Raw genomic sequence first — 24,612 nt, 5'->3', positions numbered from 1 at the left:
CACATTCACACACACCGGAAGTGGGGGTCTTTGAGATTTCTCTGCTGTTACTGACACTGTCCATATGCGACCCGAAAGAAAATACAAGTTTTATTGATATGCAATATTTTTTAATAAGAGACAATGATAAGTAAATCGATTAGGGTGTGTCAAAAATTTTTGAGGTATTGAAAGGTATGAAACAATATTTTTCTGTATTTGAATATTCTACGAGATATTAACTCAAGGTGTGAAGTTAACGAAATATACATGAAGAAGCGAAAATGGAAACTGTAAAAACTAAGAATCTTGACATACTTTTCTTAACTGCCGGTTGATGGCATATATTCATCATCTGCAGAAGTATTTTTAATAAAGAACGATTAACATGATTAAGCTTACGGTAGCATGCTACTTTTTAACCTGTGCATTTCTTGTACTTATTATTATTTTCAGATAAATCTTTACGTTTTGAAAATTTGTATATGTTGATATATATATATAGATATTGCACAAGGTATGTTGATGAAGAGAGAGAAACTTACTTCTTGGTGATCTCTTCCATAGCTCTCTGGAACAATTTTGGTTGACACACAGCCGTTTTAACTAGTCTTTTCAAGAGCGTTGACTTTAAGCAGTAATATACAAACTCTGATTTGATAAAGGAAGGTTCTACTCATGGTTAATTGTCCAGTCATTGGCAAATGAATATGAATATATGGAATGTAATGAAACTTGTCCAACTTCATCTAGGGCTGTATATATTTCAGTTGAAACAGCATCAATTTCACACAACAAAGCTGACCATGGGGAAACACTTTCTGATTTTGACAGTCTGTGAATATCAATGAACTTCTCTAAGCAAAGTAGAAGAGAGGAGGTCAAAATTTGACAGCCTGTTTTGATGTGTAAAGTGTAAACTAGAAAGAAGAAAGTAACATCACACCAGACGTCCAAGCTCTTGTTAATACGGCTAAATTGCAAGCAGTAGTTCCATATAGACTTGTCAGAAAAATATAATGTGTAGTATTGAACTGTGCAGAGACACATTGTTGGTTTTATATTTAACGGTTTTCAAGTTTCAAGTAAACGAAAAGATCTGACATGTTGACATAGAGACCTAACAAGTGTTGGTAGAACTTAGCTGCAGATCTATGGAATAAGGATATTTAATATTTTAATTTAATTAAGTTGAAAGATGATTCAATGCTTTTATTTTTCAATATTACTTAATTTAGATTATTTATAATCATTTGAATATGTTTATTAATTGTAGAGAATGCTTTATTGACAATGACAAGATTTCATCCTTACCATGGGCAGAACATTCGCCTTCTCCATGACAACATGGTGGCATACAGAGAAACAAGCTTTGCACATGCACTAACATTCAGTGAAAAGCCTTTACGACCAGGAGAAATATTCCTTGTGGAAATTGAGAAGAACGAACGTGGGTGGAGTGGGCACATGAGGATAGGACTAACGCAATTCAATCCCGCTGATCACTTTGAATTACCACAGTATGCACTTCCAGATCTCCATAACATGGGCAAATCATGGATATTTGCTGTGACTAAATCTCATAACAAAGTCATGTTGAATGAGGAAGGGGACACTGATAATGGTGATGAACCGTACCAGTCCGTCATAGGTGAGACGGACATCGTGCAGACCCCGCAAGGCTCGTTTAGTCGCAGCTTATTGTTACCTTTAGGAAAACTGTTTCCTTCAAATAAAAGTGGAAATAATTCATATCATGTGCCCAAAAAGAATGTGTTGCCAACAGATGTAGGCAGTAGGATTGGTATTATGTATAAAGTGAACGGTGACACAGCCGAAATGAGGTTCATAATCAATGGGGAGGATCAGGGGCCATGTGCTCGCTACATTCCTTACCAAGGGGGAAACCTTCATGCAGTTGTAGATGTCTATGGAACCACCAAACAAGTGCGAATTATTCAGCTTTACGGAGGTAAAAACTGTAATATGATTATACTTGAAGGTGTTATTGGTACCTTTATATTATCAACACAATTTCCTATTGATAAAATTTGGGATGATTTCTGTTTGCATTGTGCAGTCGTATTGTATGGGCTTTTCCCCTTTTATATGCAGTTTGTATGTCTATTAGCCTTTTTGAGTTAAGTCGTCTTGAGCGCAACATTTCAGCTGATACATCTTGTGAGAAGATGAGCTACATCTCAAAAGAAGATCGCCTTATTTTGGAGTTTTATTGCTGTACATACACAATCACCAACAAATATCTCGGGCACAATGATGCTGAGGATCATTTAACTTATTCATCTTGGGGGAGGGGGGTTCTGAAACCCAAAAGTTGCTTACCAGTACTATGTCTCAATATTTGCAATTGAAGGCTTAACTTAGCTTCTCAAAACATGTCGGGATAATATCCAATTCTTGCACACTGTAAGGCCTTGCTCTGCCGACCCTGGTCTATGAATGATACTGGCTGGAAGGTGTTGTATGACCTAACAGTAGGTCAATTTTGGTTAAAATATATTTATTGTTTGTTTGGAATTGCCTCCTGTCTCATTGAAATACCCCTCACTGATAAAATTTTAGTAGCGAAAAGTATAAGGAACTTTTTCTTTAATTGAAAAAAAGATGGCAAGAAAAAAAAATAAGCTATAAATTCCCACTGTTTAATATTAAGATTTTGTTTTACTAATTCTTAATTAGTTAAACTTCCAGTTTGAAAAATAAAAAAATTCCCTCTCTCCCTCCTGGGTCTGGAAACCCCAGGCGGCAATTCAAAACAAACATTTTTTTAAAGAGGTTCTTGTCCATAAATTTTTAATTTTTTCAATATTTGGCTTATGAAAGATGTGTAATTTTTATTTGGCATCTAATACTTCTTTGCAGTGTATCCATGACTGATCAACCGTGGAGAAATTCATGTCAATGCAAAATAATGAGTACTTAATATTACAGGGAAGATAAACATAAATGTTTGTAATAGACATTTTTGGGGGGGTTTTGTTTTTATGACATTAAATACCTTCCCCTTCTTCTCCTACAATGTATACACCAAAGTTTACTTGATTATTGTTTTGATGATAAATCTTTTCCCGTCTTTCAGTGTCCACCCTTCAGAATGCCTGCAGGGACAGAATCCTACAGCTAACCAGTGAGGACGACCTCAATAAGTTGCCATTGCCGAAAAAACTCAAGCAGTTCCTTCGATACGAACTGTAAAACTCATGACACGATTTTTTCTTTGTTGAACTTGATTCGATTATGTTGTTATAATCATGTTTAAATCCTTTCATATGGTTCTGTGATCATTTCTGGGTAAGATTTGCCACACTGTCTACTTGTTTTTTCATAGGGCACCATACTTTTTTGTATCTATATATATAAAGATATAGTTTAGACTTAAAGTCATAACAGACTTTTACGCTGTGAAAATTTCTTGAAAATCCTTCTATAGCTTTTAAATGTTATGATATTCTTATAAATGTACAATGTACATATTAGATATCAAATTAAGTCGTCATTTTGAAACTCTTATTGTGATGCTGAAATTTATGTTTTTTTCCTTCTTTCTAATCATGGAAGCTTTTTCTACTTGTAATTATGTAACCTTGTTGTTGATTGTTTTTACCAGCAGTTGCTATTATACTAATAGTTTCTTATTGTCATTTAATCTTAGCATTAATAACACGAAATTTAAAAAAAAAATGTACAATTCTTTTTTCAAAGGTAGGTTCACAGTCTAAGGAAAAATACACATACAAGTTATGTATTTAATGAAGTGCCAAGTATCTCTCCTGTTAAAAATCATCCTTGATGGAAGGATACTAAGTTCTGATAAATTCTTTCTGTATAAAACTGTTTGCTATCTGATTACAGTATCATTTACCAAAGTCTTTATGTTCCTGAACTGAGGGGTAAATCTGTATGCTTTAGTCTAGCATTGTATATCAGATGTTTCCAAGTTTTGATATGAGTGGAGCAATGTATATTCATGTACTTGTAATTCTTGCAGTTCACAAAACAAGATTTGAAAAATTCAAACGCACGTTTTGCAAATCTACACGAACACCTCTGGTGTAATGTTTTGATATGGTTTTAGCTATCAGCAGCATAATACACTTGTCATGCTTTCTGAGATACGAAAAGTGTACCATTTCTTGTGTTTAATTAATTCAAACATCAAAAGTATTAAATACACAATTTAAAAAACCTTTTTACATAGACTATTGCAACATAGGTCCTTCCTGAAAAATGAGTAAAATCTAAATGAATTATTTTCTTGTATGAACCAGTGAGGAAAATATGGTGTGTTTGTGTGTGTTTTTAATTGATGTAGGTGTCATTTTTTGGTTCATCTTATCCTCGTATCAAATGTAATAATAAAAGTTATCCAACAGAAACAGAAGCTATTTGTACGGAAAAAGAAAAGTTTTACCTGTATAGGTGAAATATGTATTAAACAATGGTACAATCTTTATGTGTTATTATGTAGGGTTGTGTGATTATACTGCAATTGTTTTATGACAAAAAAATTGGAACGAAAAACAGGTCATCATGATGAACTCGTACTTCAAAACTATTAACTTATTATTGCCTTCAAAATTTTATGTACAAATGAGTTTTTATTTAGCAGTTCTTCAAAATAAGTTTCATGAGAGTTGTTCTTATATATTTTGTTGTACTTGTAGTTTGAAGGAATAAAGAATAAAAACTTTCTAAGCATCTGTAATAAGTACTTGTTTTTAATTACCTTCAAAGAAAATATCAGGATACGTTGGTCCTGATTCACTAATTAAATGATGTACAATACACATAAAAAAACATAGCAGGCTATAGATATATGAAGAAAAAAAAGTTTGCTCTGTTGTGTGAAGTCTATCTGAAATAATTTTATCTTTAGAAAATTTTTGAAATGCAATTTTATATGTGAAGGTCAGACTGCTTCGAATATATCATTACCAGACAGCTCAGTTGGTAAAGCACTTGACTAGAGATTAAGGGGGCCTGGGTTTGAATCCGGGTCTGGTCCGTCATTATTTTTTCCCTGCACATTACATTTGGTGCTGTGACCAACCCCATGAACTAATTAAAAAAGCTAGAGCATGGTGTAATGTCACTTAAGGGGGGAGGAATGTGACGATCAGACTGGTTTGAATACCTGTGCTAGATGTCTCATTTGGTAGGATACCTGACTAGAGATTCCGGCGGCCAGAGTTCAAATCCTGGTCTGGTCCATCATTATTTCTCCCATCCCATTATATATCATTTGGAGTTTTTACAATAGCTAATTTAGTTTATACATATATGCATGAGTAAATGGTACATTATTTTAACTACAAGTATTCAATAATGATATCAAAGTACTGAAAACAATAATTATTATATCCAGTACTGTACTTCAGAGTACCTGTTATCCTGAACACTGTAATATTTAATGCATTACTGATGCCCAGGGCACAATAGATATTCAGAACTATACTTTGGGTACTTTGCAATTAATAACATGATTAAGATATCTGCAGATATTGTACATATTCATTGCTGTACAGTCTAATAGAGAAATTTACAGAAGAATAAACCTCGTGCGAGCTAATATCACTGTCGTATTTTCTACATCATCAAGATGTTTGTATGTCACCTGTTTTATGATAGATATTTATGAGTACGATTAACATTGAACTATATTATTTCAATGTGTAGTGTACAAGAAGGCGAAGATGTTTCTCCTGCACGCAAGGAAAAGATTGTGTATGTAATTTTATATCATTGATAAAATTTTACATCCCTTTTTAAAGAAGAAGGTTCATCAATGTAATTGATAAAACAGTGTCACGATCACTGGACATCGATCACTGTGTCCACATGTTACAAGGCTTGTCTTCTTACTATGAGACCACCCCTATGCTAATATGTTTTACGGTGGGACTGTAGGGGCGAGCACAGCAGAAACTACACACCCCCATAGACTTTCCCTGCCCTAAAACAGTCCTGTACTCTTAGCGAGAATTTGATCAGTGAAATCAGCTCAGTAAACGATAAATTTATATGACGTCATAATCTGGTATAGGGTTTTTGAAATTTCCTGGGGTTATGTAGTTTCATTGAAAAAGTAACAGAACAAAAGCATTTTATTAATTTTCCACAAAAAAACGAAGTCCGCGTCATATATTTTTGAATAGTGTTTTAGAAACACCAGATTACACATGTACATGTATAAATGTTTCCTCTCATATTGCGGGTTCTATGGTATCGTGGTATTTCAGTTTACGTAAACTAACACGCGTTGAAATTGACATTTGACGTCAGGATATTTTTAGACATAGTAAATAGAGGCACACTGAACATCACTCGGGTATATAATAGAGGAAACTCGCAATAACATTAATTTCTGGAAATATCTCCGTATTGATAGATTTTTTTGCAAAATGATTTAACTACCGCAATATCATAGGACCAGCTCATATACTAAGGTAAGTTTTTCTTGAAATTGGTGGACTTGGAAAGGTTTCAAAGAAGTAAACATATTTTTGTTTACATTATATCAGTCCAATTTTGTGCATTTTATTCCAAGACTAAGTTGTTCATTAAAATTTTTAAAAAATGAATCATGATATAAATAGTGACATTATTTTGAACATTTTAAGCATAAATAACCCGTATAATAGTCACATATAAAATGTATATATTTTCTTGAAATTATTTACATTTTATCAACATTAAAATTTGAAATCATGACTTTGACCTTTTGTAGTTATAAAACGGGTCTGGCAAAGTCATTTGAATTTCATGTGAAAAAGGACTTTAGTATAGTGAACAAAATCGTATGTAACTTTGGTACAAATCCAAAAAAAATTGCAAGCTGCAAACCTTACCTTAAACCCTTGTGAATTTTAAATACTAGTAAACTTCTTTAATTTAAATTTTTTTGCAACGTAAAATTAAAACTATCGTGATTGGTACTTTTTGAGAAATCCTGAAATTTTTAACACTGTGGAATTAAAGCAACTAAGAGTATACAGAATTCATAATTATTCTAAGCTGATATTGAGAACTAATTTGTAGGGAAAATTCATGGTATGATAAAAGACAAACAATAAACATAATTATTGATGATATCAAAACGGATACTGTAGTTTGTAAACAGGGGTCCACTGTCAATTTAGAATTAGTAAAATAATTTCTAATGTTTAATCCTACTTGCCATTGGTATTTCTTTTTCAATACTGAACAATAAGACAATAATTCAACAATGAGAAATGACATCATTCATTTCTTGTTTTATACCAAGCCAACAAATTAATATTAACAATGTTCTGAAGACAGCAACACAATTGTCCTTACAAACTGACAGTCCTAAAAATGATTACATTTAAAATGCATGCAATAAAATAAAAAGAGCAAAATAAATATTACATGAGCAAATATTGTTTATGCAAAATCTTCTCAGTGAAATTAGTATTAGTGGGAGATTCTACCAGCTTTAAAAGGTTAACAGGTATGTGAACCCCAACCCGGGTAGGTTAAGGGAACTCCGAGTTTATTGACCTTCAAAATTATGATCAATTTAAAAACTGTTTATTATTATGAAAACAGTGCTGAATATTAATACCAAGTGAATGTGTTCACCAAGATATTATTTTTCTACTTAAGAATCGACTCGATCTTTGAAGCTGCCGTGCCATGGTATCACGTGACAGTTAAAAATAGATCACTTTTTTACCTTAACAAAAAATCAAAAAGTGTAACACTACCCCGAAGTTCATTTGTATGTTTGCTACAATAATTTGATTGGCAATTAGTTCATGTTTATTAGTATTACTGCTAGAATTCTATTGTTAATCGCATAAATTAAATATTGTCAATATTTATCGGAAACCCTCTCAACTTCTTTAATTTCATTGAAAATACTACATATTTTTCATTTAAAACAATGAAGCACAGGATTCTAGCAGCGCTTTTCAAGTAGTTTAGGTCATATACTGTTGATATTTACCAAAGTCATCTTTCATAATATCCGGGGTAGTGTTACACTTTTGCCTTTTTTGTACACACTGACAGAGGAAAGGCTGGTCAAGCCATACAAATGTCATTCTGCCTACCTTATTACACTCGCTGATAAAACAAAATATCCATGCCCGTATTATCGTGACTATATCCTAACTGACACTCATCTAAACCTTAGGCATCTGTATTAAATAAGTCTTATTTCGGCATTGTTTATACTGCATTCCGATGATTTGTCTCCTGACATGATCTTCTCTATTAAACATGCTTGTGACGTCATCAATGATAATCATACGTAATACAAAGAAATCGAAGATATATTCAGTTAGAAGAGTTTCTAGCGATATTTTATTCCTGTAGTTTTTATAATCTAAACCAGAGATAAAGTTAAAATCGACATGTTTCTGACTATAATATGACATCATGCTGCTTATTGTGACATCATATCGATCAGAGGAATTTTTACTCAATCGATTGTGGAGAGTTGCCTTATCATACCCGCAAAGGCCCAAGCAGACATGGAAAGTTAACCCAATTAAGGTTTGGTTGGGGTTCTCTTTTTAATAGGCCGTGCCTGGTGAAGACCATTCTCCTTTAATTAAGTATGAATGTTGTTCATTCCTGAGCAAATCTTTGGCATTGCATTAATTTAATTGGATTGTGATGTCTTACAGTTTGCATGTTAGCTGCAGGTTTGTAGCTCCCGGTCTGAAAAAATTCGGATGGACGACCCAAGTCATCCATCCGAGTTTTTTCAGACTGGGAGCTACAGACCTGCAGCTATTTGCATGTAAACACTGAGAAATAAATGAATGTTTTGTTCTTTTCTTTATCATTACTACATTAATGCATTTAAGATATCGACTTGTCAAAATAGTTTCAAAATTTGGATATACTGGTACAATAGTATACATTCAAACTTCATTTAAAAAATAATTGCATTATTGTTGGACCCTTTTATTTACAGGGAGGAGAGGACATGCATGAAATGTGAGAAGAAAGCAGTGCTGGTGACCAGAGTCAATGATGCTTTCTGCAAGTAAGTTCAATAGAAATTAAAACAAACATTACTTGTACTCTAGGTTTTATTTGTTCTTTTCCTAAAAATACATAAAAAGGTATTTGAACAGTTAAAATACAGTGAATTAGAAGCCATTGATGTGACAATGACTGTCCACCTGATGTAGACACACTGTACAATAAACTGTTGTTGTGTGATTTAAATGAATGAGCAACAATGACTATTTGGCAGTACAACAGGAGCATTGTTTACTTTTCCTCTTCAATAGAAGGTGATTTAATGTAAACAAGTATTGTAAAGTAAATACCAAAAAAGGGGAATATGAACTGATCAAATTATTGGTTTCTGGACGTATGGAGTTAACTCGAGAAAATTCCTTGCAAAGAGACTGGGATTTTCACAAACATTTTTATGGCTTTAGGTAGGTGATATTAGAGTTCTGGAAAAAAAGTATTTTATTTACCGTATCTATATTTAAAAATAATGGGTACCGGTAGGTATCTTCATTTCTTTTAAAATAGAAACCATAAAACAAGCTGCATCAAACCTGATACAGAATAATTTTGGTATAAAGTCAAAGGTCAAAGATCAAAGTTCTTGTCACCAGAAAGATATGTGTAATATCTGACTAGGATCTTGAGCCCTTTGCTTGATAAACTCCAAACCTGGTAAACATGTACCCCTATTGATTTTCATGTCAAGAGGTCAAAGGTCAAATTACATCTATTCTTTGCTTGTTAGCTTAACATCTTTGTGGAAAAAATTGCCTCATATGGGTTATATTGTTCTTTAATATTTCTTGGTATTTAATAAAGTTGATACCGACAAAGAAATCAAAAGTTGTTCTCTTGTAAACAACAATTATGTGTATCTTGATTCTCCAGAGCAAAAGAATAAAATAAAAACATACATATAATCCAAAATTGATTTATTTAATTATTTTTTCTAAACAGCATGAATGTGCATATGTACAGTTCTGACCCATGAAAAAATATTTATGAGCAGTTTACAGAATGTTGAATGCAGTGTTACTGAAATCTTTGAACAGGGAGTGTTTCATGGTGTATGTCACCCACAAATTCCGGGCAGCCATTGGTAAGTCCAAGTTGATCAGAGATGGGGAGTCGGTCCTTGTTGGCGTGTCGGGGGGTCAGGCCTCTAGCTGTCTGCTGCACCTGATTCAGGAGGTAAGTAAATTCTATCAGTGAATCCTGATCTAGTTTTACACATTATTTACTGCATGTGGGGAAAAATGGTCCTCTCAATTTCAACTGCTAGTTGTAGAAGTATGAATTTTTTAACTGTATTCTATAGTGTTTTTAGCTCACCTGAGCTGAAAGCTCAAGTGAGCTATTCTGATCACATTTTGTCTGTCGTCCGTCTGTCCGTAAACTTTTCACATTTTCAACATCTTCTCAAGAACTACTGGGCCAATTTCAACCAAACTTAGCACAAATCATCCTTAGGCAAAGGGGATTCAAAGTTGTGAAAATTAAGGGCCACACCTGTTTTCAAGGGGAGATAATTAGAAATTAATGAAAAATTTCGAGAAATTTTCAAAAATCTTCTTCTCAAGAACCAGAAAACCAGGAAAGCTGAAACTTGTGTGGAAGCATCCTCAGGTAGTGTAGATTCAAAGTTGTGGAAATCATGACCCCTGGATGTAGGGTGGGGCCACAATGGGGGGGGGGGGGGTTGAAGTTTTACATAGGAATATATAGAGTAAATCTTTAAAAATCATCTTCTCAGAAACTAATCAGCCAGGAAAGCTGAAACTTGTGTGGAAGTATCCTCAGGTAGTGTAGATTCAAAGTTGTGAAAATCATGATCCCTGGGGGTAGGGTGAGGCCACATTGAGGGGGGGGGGGTGTTGTGTTAAAGTTTTTTACATAGGAATATATAGAGTAAATCTTTAAAAATCTTCTTCTCAGAAACTAATCAGCCAGATGATTCTTTATAATTGTTAAGACTTTGGCGTCAGGACAATTCTTCGGCCTCACAAGAAGGTTCAGAGTTTGATGTAGCTTTATATCCCATATATAAACAATTGTTCAGGATCTTTTTGAGAACTGCAATACTCAACATGTGATATGACTATAAAATCATCCTGTTAGAAAAGGGACTAATGATTATAAACATAAGAATATCCAGGGGGAAAAATGGATTTTATTTATACAGGATCTACATGTATTATTGTACATTGTCCAGATTGTTTGTATTATGACTCCATTAAGCTGATTTTATCATACCTATTGTTCCTCAGGTGAGCGGTGTGGCCCATGGGCCTCTTGTTTAAGTTCATGACACAGTGTTAACAGATAAGAGAATTCTGATATAACCCTCTCCAACCTACCGTAATATTTTGTACCCGAGCAGTGGCTGTTTTTTTCTTTTTTTAAGTTCTGTGTAATTTTTTATTGTCGTCTTTTTGTAGGGACTCAGTGGGCGTGCTCACAAGAAGTTACGATTTAAGCCAGGGCTTGTCTTTATTGATGGTAATTGTGTATTAAGTCATGTTACATTGGTATAATGCAAATGACATTCACAAGTGGGGTATTATTTTGTGTAGGTGCTTGTATGCATGGTTCTTGATCTGCACAGATATAAATCGATTTTTATTGTATGTTTTAATACACTCACTGATTTACTGGGGGAAAGACTTGCATTGAGATGCATGTATTACAGTACATGTATTTTATGTATGAAACAATTACTATATTTTCCATTGCCAAAGATGCAAATCAATAAAGACTTTTATCTCATGTTCCAAAGTACTCGTAAATTTAAAGAGATTAAAGCAAATAAAAAATTAATCAAACAAACTTTAATTATAAAGTTTTGCACATTTACAGGTACATGTTAAACATGATATAGACGGGTTATTTTTTAATATTTTGAAATTCATAAGAACAGAAACAGTAAACAAATACATGTAAATGTACCTGGTATGACATTTGTTTACCTTTGTAGAGGGTGCCACCATTGGGATGTCAGCTGAAGAGAGATTGGCTAACTGTACTCAGGTGTTAGAAATCATGGAGAAGACAGGTTTCCCCTGTTACCTGAAGGCCCTTGAACAGGTAGGTGTCTCAGGTGTGACATAGGTGACTTGAGAGTGAGGTACAGTTGAACTTTGATATCTCTAACACTGATATCTTGAATATAATAGGTATGTCAAAGTGAGTTGTATGTCCCAAACACTTATTTTTAAAAATATTTTACCCTCGATATTTCGAAGTTTTTAAACAGTCCCATCTAGTTTGAGATGACAAAGTTTGATTGTACATATGCCAGGAGGAAAACAAAATAAAAGTTAGAGATTTGTGTTGTGTTTGAGAAATCTATGCATGTGTTGCAACAAGAGTGTTAAATGTTAGAAAGGTAGTCAGAATAAACTGTCAATAATCATGAAATTATAGATCACAACCAGACTGGACCATAAGACAAATCACATAGTTGGCTATTAAGATGGGTTTCTCTGTGATAACAAATAATGTTGTACATGTACTGCTGTTTATATGTTGCAGGCCATGGAACTAGAAAGAGAGGCTGTCACAAATACAGCCGACCAGACAGACACAGACTCGATGACCTCGGTAGAGGACCTGACCAAACTCCATCGGTATGACAAGGCGGAGGAGGAGCTCCGAGCTCTGATGGACTCGCTCAAGTCTGTCAGCGCCAAAGAGGACCTCATCAAGAGCCTCAGGTAAATTAAGGAACAACCTGTTCTCTCAGATCTCTGATAACAAGCCTCGGTCCAGAATCAAACTGTTCACTGTAGTCTATTATTACCTGCCTTGATTCAGAATCAAACTGTACTATCAGCACTTTTACATCTGGAACATGTAAAAGGTTACTGAGTTAGGGCTTTTAAAAGTATCAACTTATAAAAGTTATTTTGTTGTGGATTGCTTATTTGAATGCAGAAATTTTAAGCCAAATATGAGTATACTAACTGTAGTGCCTTAAGGTTAGTACATTTATTTTGATATTTCAAGGACAGTGTAAATTAGAACCATATCACACTGGGATTGAAAAAAATACCTTTTAGAAAAAATATTATATAGTATAAACAAGCAGTAATGGAAAGCAGTGTTTCACAGTGTTTGGAATATATATTGCAGGCAGAAGATTTTGATGGACCTTGCCCTTAAGAAAGGTTACTCCAAGGTCATGCTGGGGGACTGCAGCACCAGACTGGCTGTCCGACTACTGACTGACATCGCTCAGGGCAGGGGGGCCCATGTAGCCATGGATACTGTAAGACAAAAATCCATCTCTGTGAATATACATGTAGATTTGAATTATTTTACTCTTAAGTGTAATTGTGTTATTGTTAAAAAATTCTCCCTGTGTACTTCTCCCAAACCTGTTTGAAATTGGTTGCTCAACTAGGAAAATTCACTGACTTAACCAGCTCCAAGATGCCTGTCAATGGAAAATAACTTGGAGGGAAAATATGTTATACTACATGTATCTATAAAGATATCTTTATGATAAGAAGTGTTGTTCATAATAATATGTAGGGGGAAACTGACACATCTTTTTTTATCAACAGGCATTTGCAGACAACAGATGCAATGACATTACCATAGTTAGACCGATCAGGTATGAGTTTTGTTGTTGTGGTTGGTCATTATTAGAGTAATTTGAGTCAAGACGAACTTTGTTTTTTGCTATGTACATGTATGTTCAATATTTGTACCAGTTCCTAATCTTTCCATTAGTGATTGACCTTGCTGTATGTTTGTAGGGATTTCAGCAGTAAAGAAGTGGCCATGTTTAACATCCTGAATAATGTGCCAAGTGTTTTCATTCCAAGGATAACAACCAAAGTATGTGCATGTATTTAAAACAAAATAGATGATCTGAGCTATATTTTGACCTGTAAAAGAACGTTTGTAATCTCCCAAGAAAATTATAATTTTGTCTCATTTAGATAATTACAAACATAATTCAATTCAATTCAATTCTTTATTTCTTTAAGCTTTACAGCTTATCAGTATAATATATGTATAACATGAGGTGGTAGTGTATATAATTGATAAAGCTATTAAATCTTATCACTTTGAAAATTTCCCTTCTAATTAAAGAGATTCCTATGTTTGGCAATATACTCAACATTGGTGTGGGATGCTGTAGTTCTGTTTACCACTTCATAGATGAAATTTAACTTTGCCCCACTGAAAATTTGCTGTAGATAATGCTACAAGCATGCACATATCCTGTTGGATATTGATTCAATACCTTTGAAATAAAGTTTGACTTCTTGGTGGTTTAGGCAGCAGACAGCGTGAGCATTGAGCACCTGACAGAGAGGTTTGTGACCGAACTACAGGCTGAATACCCCTCAACAACCAGTAATATCATGAGGTAGGTTATTATACCCCCCACAAACGAAGTTTGGGGGGTATATAGGAATCACCTTGTCCGTCTGTCCGTCCGTCTGTCTGTGCAATCGTGTCCGGTCCATATTTTTCTTCTGGAGAAACAATGGAAGTTCTTACTTCACACAAAGATTGCTTATGACATAAGGGTGTGTCATGACCTTGACCCAAGGTCATTCGGGCAAGGTCAAGGTCACTGGCAGAAAAAATACAAAATTTGTGTCTGGTTCATATCTTTCTTATGGAGAATTATTGGAAGTTCTCACTTCACACAAAGATTGCTTATGACCTAAGGATGTGTCATGACCTTGACCGAAGGTCATTCTGGCAAGGTCAAGGTCACTGGCAGAAAAAATACAAAATTCGTGTCCAGTCCATATCTTTCTTATGGAGAGTTATTGGAAGTTCTTACTTCACACAAAGATTGCTTATGACCTAAGGGTTTGTCATGACCTTGACCCAAGGTCATTTGGGTAAGGTCAAGGTCACTGGCAGAAAAAGTACAAAATTCATGTCCCGTCCATATCTTTGTTATGGAGAAACATTGGAAGTTCTTAATTCACACAAAGATTGCTTATGACCTAAGGGTGTGTCATGACCTTGACCCAAGGTCATTTAGGCAAGGTCAAGGTCGTTGGGAAAAATAGTGCAAAATTCGTGTCCGGTCATTATCTTTTTTTATGGAGAAGCATTGAATGTTCTAACTTCACACAAATATTGCTTAGGACCAAAAGGTGCGTCATGACCTTGATCCAAGGTCATTTAGGCAAGGTCAAGGTCACTGGCAGAAAAAGTGCAAAAATTATGTCCAGTCATTCTCTTTCTTATGGAGAAGCATTGAGTGTTCTTACTTCACACAAATATTGCTTATGACCAACAGTTTAAAAAAAAATAGAGCAGTTGTTATTTATAGAAAATACACGGTGAAATAGATTCATCCAATATTTTCTATAATTGGAAAAATACACGCATTATGATTTTTATCTTAGCGGGGGGTATCAATTGTGAGATTGCTCACAGTACCTCTAGTTTTTTTTTAACTTTTCTGAAACCTCAAAATTTTTTATCTGCATTGTCTCAGTCCACCCAGCTAAAATTAGGTACAAATTATACTGAGGGTTAGTCTGTGATGGACTGGTGTCCCATCTAGGGGGAGTCAAAGACTCTCACCCGCTTAACACTATGGAAACTGGGGAAAAGCACTGGCTTTAAGCTTTTAAGCACCTTCATGGCTCAGTAAAGGATTTAATTTTTTAAACTCACAAGTACTCCTGAAAAACCTGTAATATCATAGTACCCTCATCATGAGATAGATTCAAGTATTCCTCAACCACCACTGATATCTTGATGTACATTTATGTTACCTTTATATGAAATCTCACAAGTTCCCCTAAACAACCTGTAGTTTGAAATAAGGTAGGTTCAATTACTCTAAACCACCAGTAATATTGTGATGTATGTTACTTTTATCTGAAACCTAACGACATCATGAGCTATGTTATATCAAGCCCCAACCTCAAGATGCCAATTAAAGCAATAAACAATAGGCAAATAAAGATGTTTTAGTATTTGCTAAACTATATATTGTACATTGCTTATTAATTATTTTTTATATAAATAAAATTACCGTATTATTTGTTCTTGCCCTTGTCCAATGAGTAAGATTTTGAAAATTAGGAGAAATTATTTTCTGTTATTTTCTGCAGGACAGGTGAAAAATTACACACAGAAAAAAAGAGTTCTTCGGAGAATCAATGTGCAATCTGTCAGGTACTACAGCCTTGTTTCTATTTGTTGATAAAGTCCGTAGCTTTTATATAACTACAAATGACTACATAAAAAAGAGCCAAGATGCATGAATAGATGTCCTGTAGTTGCACCACTGAAATTAAATATTTATGCCATATGAAATATTCTGGTTACTAGGTAATATTACACAGATGTTTTTTGTGAACCAACTCTTAGTTGTGACAACTTTATTTATCAATATACAAGGACATGTAATTTTAAAATTGGTTCATGCAGATTATTTTTGTGATAGAGCCTTTGTAAGTGCATTAGCAAAGAGTACCCTAATAGTCACAACAGTTAAGATCTCATTAACCTTGCAATGTTTTCTGGCACAAATAGAATTTCTTTAAGAGTGTCTGTGTGGCTAGTATTTACTGTCTAGACAGGTTTTTTTAAAAAATAGTTAGAGTTGCGCAGTTGATTCGCATGCTATCTTAACTGACATTTCAGGCCCCCCTCGACACAGACGTACCTCCGTCCTCAGCCCTGAGTGCCGTCAGGTTCTCTGAGACTGTGTCTCGCTGTAGCAGTGTCACCCTATCTATATTTAGTACAGATACAGCATGTGGTGGGGGTGGAGACAAAACCTGTCAGTCAGAGGGACAAAAGGAATCTGAGTGCTGTGGGCGGGGTGATGGAAGCTGTCAATCAAAGGAATCAAAGTAAGCAAACTAAGGAAGGAAGAGGGGTGATTAGTGTTACCAGAATCAGGATCAAATACAGAAATTGTTTTTGTTCTTATACTAGGATTGAAGCTTTCTCTCAGTAAATTAGTACAGAATATTTTACAAAACTTCTTAAAACTTTATAACAGTGTGCTTTTAGATATAAATACAGTAAGTGATATTGGTGCAGACTTAATGTACATTTTATTTTTTTTTTCAGGCTGACGCGTGATGAAGTTGAGTCAGCATTGTGTTATGCTTGTAGATTACTGATCAAAGACCTGGTTAGTCCATTACTATACACATGTATATGCTTACTATCAAATATTTTTCTTGTTTCAGTTTTCATATTGCGTGTACAAAATATCTGATCAGTAATGTCATTAGTAGTTGTCCAAGAAATAGATAAGTATTGAATTAAAGGTATTCAATTTGAATGTTAGCCAGCCTAAATGATTGGTCAAAATTATATGTTTATCTTATGCATTAGATTACAACTAGCAATTGGGTTTATAATTGAATTTTAGAAGTAAATGTACAAGTGAAATTACTTTCATAAAAAGTTGAAATAAAAAAGACAGTATTAAATTTGAAAATGTTATCATGACTTGCAATTGCTCTTCTGGGATATTTACTTTCATATGCTAACATTTTCCATTGAATCTTGATTGCATTAATGATGAGTTGAATCTTTATACAGGGTGATGTCAGTAAGCTGCCGAAACATATCCTGGATGATATCAGTCAGAGACAGCGAAGGTATGATTCGTAATATTTACCTCAAACAGTGGGAATTTCTGGAAAAGTGAAGTCAGCCAATCATAGCACAGCTAACTAGTTCATAATGATAAACAGGGTTATGATAAGACTTCAAATTAGAGAGGTTTATTTTTGTATTTCATAAAAACTTATTATAATTTATTATATGTAAAGTTTGATTCTATAGATTATAGGAATTAAAAAAACTATTTTACTAATAGTGCAACAAATAAATACTTTGTTTTTCTGATTTTGGATTGCAGAACAAAAATGAAGTCAGAAATTGAGGATTTTCTGTTGGACCCCTCAAACACCCCAGATTAATAACCAGACTACAGCCATCCTTGATTCTGTCAATCAGTATCTTTGACAGATTAATGTCAGAAATAAAATTTTAATAATTTAAAGAAAACCTAAATTGTTAAATAAAGATATGTTCCAAATATATAAGTATGTGAGTATTGTTATTAAAAATTAGTTATTACAATAGTATGTCACAGTTGTAATTTGTATTTTATCTTTCAAAGTCAAAATAAAACGATCTAGATTTTTGAAACTGTTCTCAGTTTATTTTCCCAGCCTTTACACAATTACCCAAAACAGATTATTTATTGGTCAATGCTATTATCAATTATTGGTAAAAAAAACAACAAAAAACAAGTCAACAATACTTAAAGGCATCAACAAATTTTTCAGTATCTTTGTAATATGCAATCCAATAAATGCAAATGTTGTATTGTTGGGGCTTTATTGGATTTGATCATGCCCCATCCCAAATTATCACCTCATAATACTCAAAGAATGATTCCTTATTTCTTAAATATATATTTTCAAACTTCTGTCACCAAATTTATCTACAACTGTATGTAATTTGCATTTTTTCTTAATTATCCATTATGTGATGAATACAAACGTGAAGTATGCTGGGGTGACAACCGGTGTGATGGTGGGCTAGGGTAACCCATATGTACAACTTGTGTGTACTCCTTCCCTGTTTATTATGTTTCAAAACAAAAGAAAAGGCAATTTGATAAATACTTTATTTTAGAATGGCTTTTATTCATTTTGTTTTAACAGATTTTATAAAACTGGAGCACTTTGAGACTGTATATTGAATTAATTTTTTAATAACATTTTGTGTCAATTTATACAAAACTAGTTCACATCTAATTAAGCACAACTAACAAAATAACATCATAGATAACATCATAATAACAGAAATGATTTTCTCAGCATGTAGGATAAACAGAGAATGCAGAGAAAAAATTCCGACAAAAATTAACAACAAGCAAGATATAGTCACATGTTGAGATTTCTGTCGTTCTCTTGTACGATTGGTGTCTCAACACAACACATACAAGTGTACCAACCATCAGAAACATGGGTATCTCAATCATAATGAACATGTACCTTGAACAGATTCCAAGGGATATGTACAAGGTGAAAATATTGAAGGGTTTCAAGCACTTGATGATGAACAAATACTGCTATATATGATCACTGATGGAATATGAAATGTATATTCAGTGGAGAATGGGCCAGTGTCTCATGTATGAAACAGTTCTTTTCATTTTTGACCTGAGTCTAGCATGATTTGATTACAGAGGTTTGCTATACAAGAAGTGGAAAAATGATGGTTTTTCAATGCCACTCAAACTGTTTGTACAAGTACCAACTGACAATTGTTGTCCATTTTCTCCATTTTTATCTGCTATGATAAACAATTATTTAAAAAAAAGACCTTTTTGAATAGCTACATGTATGTGTGAAAATGTATGATGATTGAATTATTCTCCTATATAGTGTGGCAGTTATCTGCAGTCACCGATTTTTAACATAAATGTAACACAATTCACTGGGTTTGTTACATAACTTGACTCTCGTCAAAATTATGTGTGCATGGACAACATCGAAAAAAAAAACATTGCAAGGAAAAAGTGAAAAACACTTTCACTTACAAAGACATTATCACGTGTCCAAACATAACATGGCTATTCCAATGACAATTTCACCCAAAACTTTTTTTTGACTGTCATGTTAGTAAAATGTTACAAAGATGCCTGAAGATGGTACAACAAAATGTGCTATGTGGACAACATGAAAGGCACTGGGTAAATGCAGAGATTGTGCGAAGTTGTGATGTAGTAGTTCCTCCAGATCTAGCTGCCGGCCTTGACCTTCCTCTTATCACAAATCGGGACACTCGGTGTGAACCTTCCATCTCCAGAATCCCTGAGCTATATCATATTTCCTTGTCGCACAATAGATGAAGTGGAGAACAATTTTATGACAGTTAAAATTCTAGGTTTGTATCTGGGGAGTAAACTAATGTTAGTGTGTCTTTCAAGAGAGATATCCTAAATGTGTTGTCAAATGTTAAAAGTCAAATGAAAAATACACAAATTTCATCAAACTCCTGACTAAAGTTTCCTTATCAATTCGATAACATTGCCTATCATTTATCTCATCTTTCTTTACCGAGTCATGTTTCCTAACAATATCAGTGCACTTTGAATATGGTGACTTCTGAAGTGGGTACTTGAATTTTTACCTGCTAATTCTGCCTTTTTTGAGAAACAGAAATTAATGCTTACAAGTACTGTCTCTCCCAATGAATTTGTGTATTTAAGAACAAGAGGAAATGTCCTGCCTACAATGTTTCATAGCTTTTAAAAGTAATTTCTGAATTTCGAGGTATATATTCATGGCATTTTTCTCATAACCCATACAATGTTTCCTCACATAACAATAAAATGAGAATCTCAGTATTGAAGCTTTACTCTTTCCAGTCCCTTTGTGACAGAGTAAGGCACTAACTGCGTACTTCGTGCAGAGATGAAATTTTAAGAATCAATTGCTCAGGAATTGCTTCAGAAGATATTGCCAATATAAAAAAAAACTGAGATCTACAAGAACTTGAGTAGAATTGTACAAATGTTTTAACATTCCATCTGACTATGACCATGTATTAATTTGCTTAAGGGGCCAAGTCACACATCCCACCCCCAACAATAATGCAACAACAAAACAACGTGTAAACATATCTGATGCTCGTTCATTGGAGTTGTTGCCCTTTGCACATGTAATATATTAACCCAGAAATGTCTCAGTGGTTCAATGTACACCTATTCTAATGCGTTTTCCTATCAAGGGTCTTCTTTAGGTTTAAAAGAGAGAATATTGCATAATAAAGTGTAATTTGACACACTTTGACCGATTCTTAGTTCCTGTATTGTAGAAATAGTTTGATAATTGCTCATAGTATGTGATGGATGTTACAACAACAACCATATAGGGTTTCACTACAAATTTTTTTGTTTCTTATTAGCTGGATAAGAATAATGGCTTGAATTACAGACCACATTTCCTTCAAATCTGCATGCTTATGAAAGCATTCCCTTTCAATGTGGAATGGACTTGGAAAACCACCCATATATTATTTTTCTTAAAAATAAAAAATTGTTCAATAAGCTGGAGATCATTCTAACATTGTTGTTTTTCTACTTCTTGATATCGCCATTTTTCATAGGAAAAAAATTCCTGACATGTTTCAACACTGTAGTTATGCTGTGCGTTTCTAATACTTCAGACAAAAAAGTGCATTTTCAAGATAAAAGTTAAAAAAAGAAGAAGATATGTTATCTGTACATTGGCATTTTAGAGAAAAAACTCGTTTGATCAAACAACAATTCATAAAAACCAAAAATTTCATTCTGTTTTATAAATCAAAAACTGTTTTCCTTACCCATTCAAACACACTGTTACAACATTCATTGCTTTTTTTCTTAGAATTAATAAACTTGTAATTGTATTGTGCGTTATCTAAGATAAAAATAATCTAAAATTATCACAATCAATTTTCCATGAAACAACATGTAATAACAAGAAATAGACAGTCTATAACAAAATCCATAAAGGGTTCTTCACAGTGAAGTACAGTAAATGTCATTTTAAAAATAATTCAATGAATCATAGACTATATATAACAAAGCACTCTAAAAATACTGATGACATCATAAAAATTTGTCAACTCCCGGTCAGGGGGCAAAAATATACAGTATAGTTCTAAAAATTTGAAATCGAGGAATTACAATATGGATAGTTTGTTCAACAAACACAAATTTTATGTTCAATGGGCTCTAAGATAATTAGCTTCCAACAGATCTCTTCATTTTGGTATTCTTAAAATAAATGAGGATAAAAATAACCAGAAGCTGACATGTTTTCCTATTGTGGCTTGTTGATAAGCCTACCCCTAGGTTGGTTATATATGCCTTCATTATATACATCATTAATGAGCAAGTTACTAGAACAGTGTACTGCATGAGAATGCAGGGTATTTCTCTAAACTAACAAGCATTTGAAAACATCTAATAGCACTTTTTGAAGGAAAAACAAATTCTATCATCATACTTATTATAGTGCTGGGACTTAAAACAATTGCACTAAAACAGCAATTTAATTGAGGCCTCATTGCTACAGTGTAACCGTGTCAACCAATCAAAAGGCAGGGAACACATTTAAAACTAAACCAAGCAGGAACACTATGTCATTACAGATAGATGGAAATATACATGTACAAAAAAATGTACCCTCATCTCTAAAGTTGTTGTTTTAAACTCAGACAACAATATCAAGAGTCTAATAAAACAAGGAAGGGTGGAGCTGATCTGTTTTTTTTTCTGTGTAACAACATAACAACACAGATATTGATAGCTTTGAGTCTGGAGGGGGGTACATCAGGTGACACTATAGTGGGGGCTCTCTGGAGGGGGGTACATCAGGTGACACTATAGTGGGGGCTCTCCCGGGGGGTACATCAGGTGACACTATAGTGGGGGCTCTCCCGCTTCACTTCTACATTGTCTTTCTGAGAATCGACATGGTGACTGGACAAGGACGAGAGGTGGTGCTTCCGGGATCGCCCCTCGACGTCACCGGGCGACGTCCCCTTGTGGGCGGGGCTGAGGGAGGAGGTGGAATTTCTGAGAGCGGACGCCCTGAGAGGGGAGTCCTTTGACAGCTCCTGCTGCTGTAGGGAGATCTCCGCGGCCCTCTCCTGCACGTCTTTGTGTGTCAGCGAGATGCAAACATCCCCCACACTCAGCCTCTGGCAGTCCAGACCATAGCGGTGAAGGCTACGCTCGGGTTCGCATGAGGACCAACCCTGTCCAAAGACAAAGAATGGATGCTCCAACGTGGCCTCCACTGTCACCTTAAAGTAGAATCATTCAATAATTAACACCTGGAAAAATATATCTAAGTATGAATCAGCTGCTGTCGTCATCAAATGTACACTTCTAAAATAGCTACAAATAGAGAGAGACGAGAGTAGTACGTGGATGATGCTGAGGTGTTAATTACCACATATACATAAGGTTAATATCAAACTCATTCTTGATATGCCATAAGAAAAAAATATTATTATTCACCTACCAATAATAGGCTACAAGTAGTCAATGTTTATCATGGTTTTTATTTAATTATGAGTCAAATTCTTCTAGACAAATAGTAAGATATTTAGTTCTGGTTAAACCATAGAGTGAGGTCCAAATTAATAATAATTCCACAAAAGGTTTTATATCTCAATTTTAAACCATGCACTCCTTTACATGTAACCCACATAAACAACATGCACTGCATGATTTGATTTTTATTTTACTAAGATATACAAAGTGATCTTACTATAAAATGGATTGGCTTGGTGCCTGAACATGTTTTGATTCCATTAAAATTTCAGATTTAATTAATGTGTCTGTGCAATATTAGGGAGAGATAATTGCAGAATTGATTTAGCTAGAACCGACTCTTATATTACATTGAAATGAAAAGGTTGTATTTTTGAATTGTAGGTCTATAACACAGACAATGTTTATGTTTTATTTATATTGAACCATGTAAGAGCAATATTGATGGGTAAACGGATATTTCTGCCCCCTCATTCCATGTCTCGTAACGTGACAAACAGCGGGAGAATTATTAATGGTCGCGTGGGAGTGCACCACTGCATTGTCAATACGTTGACAATTTTCTGATCAATAGGGACAAATTGGGAGAATTGATTGACAATGCTTGTCTGTCAAAAAGCTATGGTGGCAAGTCTCCGTGCCTGGGAGGAAATGCTTGTTCATGACCTAATTCTCCTCATACATGTACAAGTTAAGTTGCAATTTTGAATTTGTCCCCCAGTATGTTGGACATTTCGCATTCAGTGTGATTGGTCCCCCTTGAAAATGGCTTTGCTTCATATTGCATATTGGCTAATGTCTCTATCAGGGTCCCAGTAGTGTGTAGGAGAGGGGTTTAATTATTCAGTCTGTTGATAGTTCACAATAACCCATCAAGTCAAAAATAACTAGACTACTGAATTTCCTATCTTTTTCTATGAATATTTCACAGTGCAACCTTTAGACTAGCTTCAGGAGGACCTTGAAAATAATTCTATAAATATTTCTTTGTTTAAAAAAAAGTAATATTGATGAATTAATCATGTGAAGCATTTAAATTGCTAGCTTTGAATCCCTTGGCTTAAAATTCTGCGAGAGATTAATTTAACTTTTGTTGTTTAGAAGTCATATTTCTTTGATGAGATGAAAAGAATCATAATACTAACTTCAAAAGTTTGTATTTTTTAATTTACCTTTAACAAAAATCTAAACAAACCCCTCCAAGTTTTGATAAATAAAAAAAATAAAAATTCAACTTAATGACTTTGAGCTATCCTCAGCAGATTGACGATTCGTGGAAAATATCAGTACTTGCTGTTCTATAAATATGTACGACACAACATCCTACCATACTCTGTGTATGATAATAATATAAATATGTGCATTTTGTAAACAAATTTAATGAATTTATGCATTACTCACATACATGTGTATATTGTTAACTTCTGTAACTCTTACTTTAATTATCAAACTTATTTATCAATCAAATTATTTCTCATCTATTCTTTTGTAACCATACAAAGTAACAGGAAATATAAATAGCATTTTGAAAAATTCTA

General features: G+C 34.1%; 3 protein-coding genes across 14 annotated transcripts in view; 2 read left to right on the top strand and 1 right to left on the bottom strand.

Annotated features, from left to right (window-relative positions):
* On the top strand, positions 1–4,708 carry LOC105328592 (neuralized-like protein 2). The gene is made up of 3 exons (XM_011429521.4): positions 1–174; positions 1,256–1,951; positions 3,080–4,708. Exons 2-3 carry the CDS (start codon positions 1,273–1,275, stop codon positions 3,193–3,195), a joined length of 795 nt encoding a protein of 264 aa, XP_011427823.1. The 5' UTR covers positions 1–174; positions 1,256–1,272; the 3' UTR covers positions 3,196–4,708.
* Positions 4,709–5,593: 885 nt separating this feature from the next.
* On the top strand, positions 5,594–18,004 carry LOC105328590 (cytoplasmic tRNA 2-thiolation protein 2). Of its 2 annotated transcripts, XM_011429519.4 has the most exons (15): positions 5,594–5,724; positions 8,948–9,019; positions 10,050–10,188; positions 11,436–11,496; positions 11,972–12,081; positions 12,529–12,710; positions 13,129–13,264; positions 13,563–13,612; positions 13,758–13,839; positions 14,286–14,377; positions 16,098–16,161; positions 16,633–16,844; positions 17,068–17,131; positions 17,548–17,606; positions 17,870–18,004. In XM_011429519.4, the coding sequence occupies exons 1-15, from the start codon at positions 5,669–5,671 to the stop codon at positions 17,928–17,930; spliced, it is 1,440 nt and encodes a 479-aa protein (XP_011427821.3). In that variant the 5' UTR covers positions 5,594–5,668; the 3' UTR covers positions 17,931–18,004. The 2 variants fall into 2 exon arrangements, with proteins under 2 accessions (XP_011427821.3, XP_011427822.3); XM_011429520.4 differs by lacking the exons at positions 5,594–5,724; positions 8,948–9,019 and adding an exon at positions 9,272–9,422.
* Positions 18,005–18,627: 623 nt separating this feature from the next.
* The window catches only part of LOC105328589 (serine-rich adhesin for platelets), a 32,183-nt gene continuing 26,198 nt past the window's right edge, over positions 18,628–24,612 (bottom strand). For 10 of the 11 annotated variants that reach the window (XM_066078437.1, XM_066078432.1, XM_066078438.1 and 7 more), the window contains one exon: positions 18,628–22,821. In XM_066078437.1, coding sequence (XP_065934509.1) covers positions 22,426–22,821 — 396 coding nt within the window. In that variant the 3' untranslated portion in view covers positions 18,628–22,425. The remainder of the gene's footprint in view (positions 22,822–24,612) is intronic. The other variant, XM_066078433.1, reaches the window with a different exon arrangement.

This window comes from Magallana gigas, chromosome 3, assembly GCF_963853765.1.
Source record: "Magallana gigas chromosome 3, xbMagGiga1.1, whole genome shotgun sequence".
NCBI classification, from domain to species: domain Eukaryota; kingdom Metazoa; phylum Mollusca; class Bivalvia; order Ostreida; family Ostreidae; genus Magallana; species Magallana gigas.
The sequence above is the reverse complement of the archived record's forward strand: the minus strand, read 5'-3'. Positions and strand labels throughout refer to the sequence as shown.

Bases quoted from the DNA above. Each gene is read 5' to 3' on its own strand.
- LOC105328592 (XM_011429521.4), top strand. From the start codon at position 1,273: ATGACAAGATTTCATCCTTACCATGGGCAGAACATTCGCCTTCTCCAT. The intron at 1,952-3,079 runs GTAAAAACTGTA...CCCGTCTTTCAG, and splicing joins AATTATTCAGCTTTACGGAG to TGTCCACCCTTCAGAATGCC.
- LOC105328590 (XM_011429519.4), top strand. From the start codon at position 5,669: ATGTGTAGTGTACAAGAAGGCGAAGATGTTTCTCCTGCACGCAAGGAA. The intron at 13,840-14,285 runs GTATGTGCATGT...TTGGTGGTTTAG, and splicing joins TTCCAAGGATAACAACCAAA to GCAGCAGACAGCGTGAGCAT. The intron at 17,607-17,869 runs GTATGATTCGTA...TTTGGATTGCAG, and splicing joins ATCAGTCAGAGACAGCGAAG to AACAAAAATGAAGTCAGAAA.